The sequence below is a fragment of the Carcharhinus amblyrhynchos genome, chromosome 26 (genome assembly GCF_965287045.1).
Source record: "Carcharhinus amblyrhynchos chromosome 26, sCarAmb.v2.hapA, whole genome shotgun sequence".
Classification (NCBI taxonomy): Eukaryota; Metazoa; Chordata; class Chondrichthyes; order Carcharhiniformes; family Carcharhinidae; genus Carcharhinus; species Carcharhinus amblyrhynchos.
This window is the reverse complement of record NC_137349.1, coordinates 39,472,846-39,479,821: the sequence shown is the minus strand read 5'-3', so window position 1 is coordinate 39,479,821 and position 6,976 is coordinate 39,472,846. Positions and strand designations below refer to the sequence as shown.

At 45.4% G+C, this 6,976-nt stretch overlaps 1 protein-coding gene across 1 annotated transcript; it reads right to left on the bottom strand.

The window, feature by feature from the left end:
• Positions 1-433: 433 nt before the first annotated feature.
• On the bottom strand, positions 434-5,950 carry LOC145358673 (zona pellucida sperm-binding protein 4-like). Its single transcript, XM_080212895.1, has 9 exons — positions 5,631-5,950; positions 3,180-3,358; positions 3,009-3,106; positions 2,795-2,928; positions 2,518-2,707; positions 1,642-1,786; positions 1,460-1,532; positions 641-748; positions 434-570 (listed from the first exon to the last, which is right to left on the bottom strand). Exons 1-9 carry the CDS (start codon positions 5,935-5,937, stop codon positions 434-436), a joined length of 1,371 nt encoding a protein of 456 aa, XP_080069021.1. The 5' UTR covers positions 5,938-5,950.
• Between the last annotated feature and the right edge of the window lie 1,026 nt (positions 5,951-6,976).

The window sequence follows — 6,976 nt, the reverse complement described above, 5'->3', positions numbered from 1 at the left end:
CAGATCCTAAACAAGGACCTGGTACTCATAGCCTTGGGGTAGGCTGTGGACAAGACAATGGGGCAGGGAGAAGTGGTACTAAGCAAACAGTCCTTTCAAAGACTGGTGTGGGCAGGTGAATTGCCAATTCTGCAGCAAGGTTGTGTTCCAGCCTCTGATACAACGTTTGTGATCAAGGGTGGCTCAACCACTGGAGCTAGAAGCTCCAAGATTCACATATCAGCTGGATTGCATGCTCCACAAACAAGAGTTTGTATTATTTGAAAAGCCTGGATCAAGCAGGATGCAGTAGAGGCGGTGAGTAAATCATGAAAACAATGATAGAAAAGTATTAGATACTATCTTCTTGCTTTGAAGTAGTGTCTACAATCCTTAGCCAGCTGAAAACAATTCTACAACACCCAGGACTCATTCATCTGAAGTTTATTTTGGTTCAGATTCTACACTGACAAGCAACAGCTTTTGGTCTCTTCATGTACACTGTAACCATCACCACCAGCAGGCACAGGGACACCATCATGAAGCCAATGGCTACTCCTTGCACAAGCCAAGCAGCAGATTCAGCAGCACCTAATGGAAGATTAGAAGACATTATATTCAAGAGAGCTCACAGGTGGACTATTGAATAGTCTCTACTTACCACTTGCTTCATGCTGTTTCTTGGACTGAAGCCCCTCATCTTCCAGGATGATGGGGCCAGGAGCACTCACTAATGTTCCCTCATGGTCACGGGGACTCCTGCGTCTCTCTATTGGGAAGAGAAGTCAGACAGTTCAGACACAATACAGATTAATTTTCTAAAATCCTCAAGTGATGAGAACAGATTGTCTACACTCCCTTCATATTATGGATTGTCATTTACAGAGTTTGCCAAAAAATGCCTAGACTAACCCTCAGTCTGATCAAACTTTAATGCAAGTCAGAAATCCCAAAATGGTGTCTTGCCCTGCCACACTGCACAAGCATTAGCGAAATCAGTCATCTTGCTAACACATTTGCTATATTGCTATTAGATTCCAAGTTTCAGGGTGACATCTGAGCACTAACTGATGTGGAACATCAAGGCTTGTTTAGGGTTGATATTTCAGCTCATCACTTGACAATTCTGACAGTTTACATATTGATGACGCTACAGTTCCCTAGAGAATGTTTCCCTTTTCTACATGTTGGGTACAACTCACTACAAATTGCTAGATTGCCAACTAAACTTGGTGGCACCCTTGTTTCAGGTAGAGCAGACCCATGTTTGCAATGATGGGCATTCAGAGGGGTGCAGACAGGCCTACAGTTGGAGCACCCACTCAGAAAGGCTCCTCCCATTGATAGAGGAGTGTAGATGCTGAGGGATAGAAGAATCCTCCAGTCACAGCACACTAACCAGATATTCCATTCAAACATCATCTCTGCCTGTCTTAATGAAGCATCATCCTGATTCAGGAGACATCAAACAAGAACTCACTTGGGACACATTTGGGTGTACAGTCATCCTGAGCAGAGGGTGAGCAGACCCCAGCACTGCAGTGCAGGTAAACCTAGAATGGAAAGGAGACATTTTAGGGGGAATCTTCATGTTCCTGGATGAACCAGGCTGTTAAGGAGCCAGGCAGAAAGGGAGGCTTGGCTTGGATTTCTCTTGCTTACCTGTCCAGTCAGAGGTTGCTCTGATTCTCTGTCCAAGAAAACAAATGTTTTCAGTTCAAACCGCTTGTGATGTGTTGGGAACTTCAGGCCAGAAAACATGACTGGGTGGAGGAGAGTCTGATAGTCATCACCCTCATAGGGACACCTGGAACAGTCAGCAAATGGTGTCAGACCAGGGAGGGGTATCTGATCTGTTAAATATCAATAAAATTAGTTTGGGGTCACTGGTGTTGTGTTCCAGAGGTGATTCCATTCTTTCATTGAAAGATTTCCCAATTTGTTCATTCCATTATTCCAAGCTGGGAGAATTCCATGTGGGATATTACTGGAGGTCAGGAATGTTTCTGACCAAGAAACTGGAGCTGAAATGTATTAAAACTACTCACCACAGATGGTATGTGCCATTCACAATGGTTTGACTGTAGAGCATTAGAACCACTGGGATAACAACCCAGGGAGATTCCCAATGTAAAAAACATGGGACACATTGACCGGAACCTGGAGAATGTACCATGGGTGGGGGGGGGGGGGGGGGGGGGGCAAAGTGCTGCAGATGTCATTGCAGAGGATAAGGAAGTAGAAATGGAGAGCATGTTTATTTCAACTTGCTAAAGACTAGTTCTGGAATACATTTGTGGTTGGTACAATGGGTGCAGACACCAATCAGCAAGGGGTCATATGGGTTCTTGAAGGGAGCAGATCTATTTGGCCAAGTGTAGCCCACGTGACCTCCCTGGAATTGTCCAAGACCCTCACTGATCAGCAGAGGCAACTCTGCACCAGTTTATGGCCATTTGGTGAGGGGGAAAGAGATAAGAAGCAGTCCAGTCATTTTAATGTCCAAAAGCCATTAGCCTTCCCATTCACACTCCTTACCCATCCACCAGCAGACTCCATTGCACCTCATGGTTTGGGGCTGGCACAGGAGTTGCCCAGCAGTCATGCAGCCTCAGGACAAGCGTTGGGTCACTGCGACCCAGGACACGAACCTCCACAAACACTGCCTCCCGGAGGATTCTCCAAATGGGGTACTCACTGTTCACATACCATGATCTGTAGTCACCATCTGGGGGGCACACACACAAGAACCAGTCACTCCCTGTATGGATACATCCCCACTAATCCCATTCTCCATTCCCCAGGGCACCTCTACCTTTTGCTATTCGCAGTTCCAGTTTCAGAATCCCTTCTTCTGAAGCAGGAGGTGGTGGAGAAACCGTGTAAACTGTGACATTGATCTGTAAGCCAGTCTCTTGCCTCCCTCTGTACTTGCACTGGACGTGCAGGCTGCAGACAGACACAAGTAGTTGCAGCTTCATTCAGTAACACATCCCCTCCAATACCAACAACTCCCACCATCCTCCTACCCAAAGGTGCTGTCCCGAGTTATTGAGCCCAGCTTCCCAGTCTCAATCATCCTCTTGCCCAAGACGTCTGTTTCATAGACCAAGGTTCCATCTTCCTCCTGCAATGAAGAGGCTGCTTAATAAGAAGCTGGCTCACTTACTGGGAGAATGCCTTGACCCTTCAATACTCACCCGCTTGCTGGAGCCACAAGAGGTGACTGGAAAGCGGAAGGCCGCAAGTTGCCCAGTGGTTAGTTTAGGCTGGCACTCAGCCTCTTGTCCATCTTTCACATACAGAGATGACAGGTTGAGGGCAGGACGGGTCAGGTTCTTGGAGATCACGATGATGAAATGACCATCAGCTGTGCACGCTGCAAAGGAATACAATCCAACCACTCAAAGCACAATAATATCATCAAACTCTAGATAAATGGAATGTTAGGAAGAAGCTCAGTTTCAAAGACACATTTTTGAGATTACTTTATGAAAAGGGACATGGTAAGAGGAGAAAGATCTCAGCCACTGTTGTTCTTCATTTACATAAAAATGGAGATGGAAATTAAATCATTTGACAATACAAGGGCAGATCAATAGCAAGCAAAAAGGACAAATGACAATGAAAGGCAATTTTACAGTTAGACAGAGGTGAAGCAACCGATTAAAGGCATTGACTCAGAGCATGGGAATGTGAATGACCATGGGGAAATGGTAGACTGCAAGTATTTTACTTCAGTATTCACAGTAGAAAGGGAAGACAGCCAAAGGAAACTAACAGAGGACCAAAGAGAGTCAGCATGGATTCATAAGGGCAGATCATGCCTGACCAACTATAATTTGTTGAAGTGACAAAGATGGTGGGCAGAGGCAAGTTGACGAGATGTTATTCATATGGACTTCCAGACGGTCTTTGATAAAATCCTGCACAAGATTAAACAGGGTGTGAGCCCATGCAATTCAAGGTTGATCGCTGTTCATGGATAGAAAATTGGTTGAGAGAGTTGTAGTAATGGACATGCACTCGAACTGGGAGGATGGGCTGAGTGGCACCCCACAGGGAATTGGCTCAGGGCCTTATTTATGATATTCATTCTTAGATAATGGCATAAAAAGCTCAAATATACAAATTTAGACAAAACAGGGTATTATTAGATTAGGCAAATGGACAAAGTTGTAGCAAATAAATTTTAACAAGTTGATATTATTCATTTCAAATAAAAAAAAGGATCTATCAGCCTATTTTTAAGGCAAAGTTAAACTCTGTCGACGGCCAGTGAGATTTGGGGGTTCAGGTGCTCAGTTTCCCAAAACACCACCAACAGGTACAGAAAATAGTCCAGTTCAGAACATCTAAAAGGGCTGGAGTTAGAGAGATGCAGATGTTGTGCTGCCATTGGACAAAACCCTAGTTAGACCCACAGAACTGTGAACAGGAATGGACACAAGAAATAGGAGCGGGAGTAGGCCATCTAGCCTGCCCCACCATTCAATAAGATCATGGCTGATCTGAAGTGGATCAGTTCCACTTTCCTGCTTTCTCCCCATAACCCTTAATTCCCCTGTCTATCAGAAACCTATCTACCCGTGACTAAAATATATTTAGTGAGGTAGCCTCCACCACTTCAACGGGTAGAGAATTCCAGAGATTTACCACCCTTTGGAGTTGAGGAGGAACTTCTTCCCTCAATCTAAACTACACACCCCCCCCCTTATCTTGAGGCTATGCCCTCTAGTTCTGCTATCATTTCTAAGCAGGAAGAATCTCTCTACTTCTACCCTATCCATCCCCTTCATTATCTTATACATCTATAAGATTCCCCTTCATCCTTCTAAACTCCAACAAGTACAGACCTAATCTACTTAGTGAACCTAGTGATGAGACAATTATGCCCAACACCAACATCCATAAACATTACTGAATTCCTGAGAGTTTACTTTAGTACAAATACCAGCAAAGTGGATCAGTTAACAGTGAGTGAATCCCATTCAATAGATACTGGAGCCAATTGGGGCTCCTGTTACTCAATGCAACCTTCCTTCAACACCAGTTAGTCATCTGTAATTAACTTAATTTCTCTTTACTGGGTGATCATTTCAAACACTAGTTTCCATTAATAAGGAATAGTGAGCAAGTGGCCATCATCACAGCACCCAGAAGCAGCAAATATTATCCCAGCCCCGAATAAACCATGTATCATTAGCAACACACCCATCACATGGGTCAGACAGAGTCTAATATCACCCAAACTCCCAGTCACCCCAAACCTCAGCTTCACCAAGCAGGGAAGCTGCTCCCTGTGGGATGGTCACATCGATGCTTTCTGTGGCGGATTATCCACAGGAAAAAAGTGTCCAGTTGTTTAGATAGATTCACCGGAGATAAATTCCACAATAAAAGATCAGCACAGGGTTAAAGCAGCCAGTTGTTTAGTGTATTTGTCATTATTGCTAACAGGCGAGAGAGAGTGAACATTAACATTTCACTGAAGGAATTTAACACTTGAAGCTTCAGATGCCGAATAGCCATTCCTACCCATCTCCATCACACAGTGAGGCAGCAACAAATGCCCCATTTCCCAGTTAGATTCTCTCCTCTCTCTGTCTCCACTAGACTGGGGGGGATGTGGGGGTGAGTCTTGTTGTTACCTGGGCTCTTTCTCAGACTGGAGAAACAGCGATGGGGGCTGGAGCTCCGGGGATCAAAGCAGCAACCCTGGCGGATACACTCAGCGCTGCTGATCCCGGAGTGACCGCACTCAAATCTCCAGCCTGCCTCTGGGACACAAACATCATCCCTCCCCAGGAGTAGCGGCTGGCCTGAGAGTGAGGAGGCGGCCAGGAAGCAGAGAGCCCAAGAAAGCAGCCAAGCTCCCATCCCGGCCAGTGAATCAGGACAATCACTTCCCGCAAACACCAGCCCGTTTTCTAGCCGGGAATCCAGCTGCAATCCCATTGCAGAGGCTCCCTGTCCCACGGGATACTCGGGAAGCGATTCCACCTCTTCAATCAGCTCCAATTCTCCGCCTCTCTCCAGCTCCCAATCACACTTTAGCAAATGCACCCACTCAAGTCTGTTCCAGGAAAGAAAGTTTGACTTGGAGCCTCTCTGCGGGATTTGAAAGTTAGATTTAGGGGAATATGGAATGACATCAGCATATAGTGCAGTCCACTGGTTCCCAACCCTCCAGGATTGGCCTGGACTCTCCAGGAATTGAGCATCAAATCTCCAGGACACTCCTGTGTCCAACCCTGGAGAACAATCAGAAAGATTGGTTTCTTTTCCCATTTTCTTTCCACATTTCTCTTTCCCAGATGTAAAAAACATTGAAACTGGGGAAAGGCTGCTTGGCTGACAGTTATCCGGTTGGGTGATGAGTCATTTTGCTTTCCAATTGGTGTAGGAATGCAGTAGGTCACAGGGATGGATGTGTTGGTGACTAATGGCTGGAACGAGGGGGAAGATCGTGCGATGAATCCTCCAGGAATACATTGAATCCCAGTTGGGGACCCTATCAGTGAGATGGGGTAAGGGCAGGTCTAATAGTTCCAAATAAAAGCAAATTAATGCAGACGCTGGAATTTGAAACCAAAAGAGAAAATGCTGGAAAATCTCAGCAGGTGTGGCAACATCTGTGAGGAGAGAAAGAGCTGATGTTTCGAGTCCAGGTGACCCTTTGTAAAAGCTTTGATATTGGAACATTTTCCACACTTTCCACAGCAAGAGCAATTTTTTAGGGTTTTAGGGAACCTTTTTTAGGGTTATTTCAGATTCCCAAGTTTCTTCTGTATTATTCACCCCACACACTAACCGATCTCTGAACCATTCATTAAGAGCAGATCCAAATTCACAATGTTCAGCCTCAGCATAAAAGGTGCTTTCACCTCCCCGGGAGCTCTTGCCATTGAGTTAAATCTGTATCAATAGGTTGGACTAAAACCTGGTGTTGTCAGACTTTTTACTGTGTTTACGCCAGTCCAACGCCGGCATACCC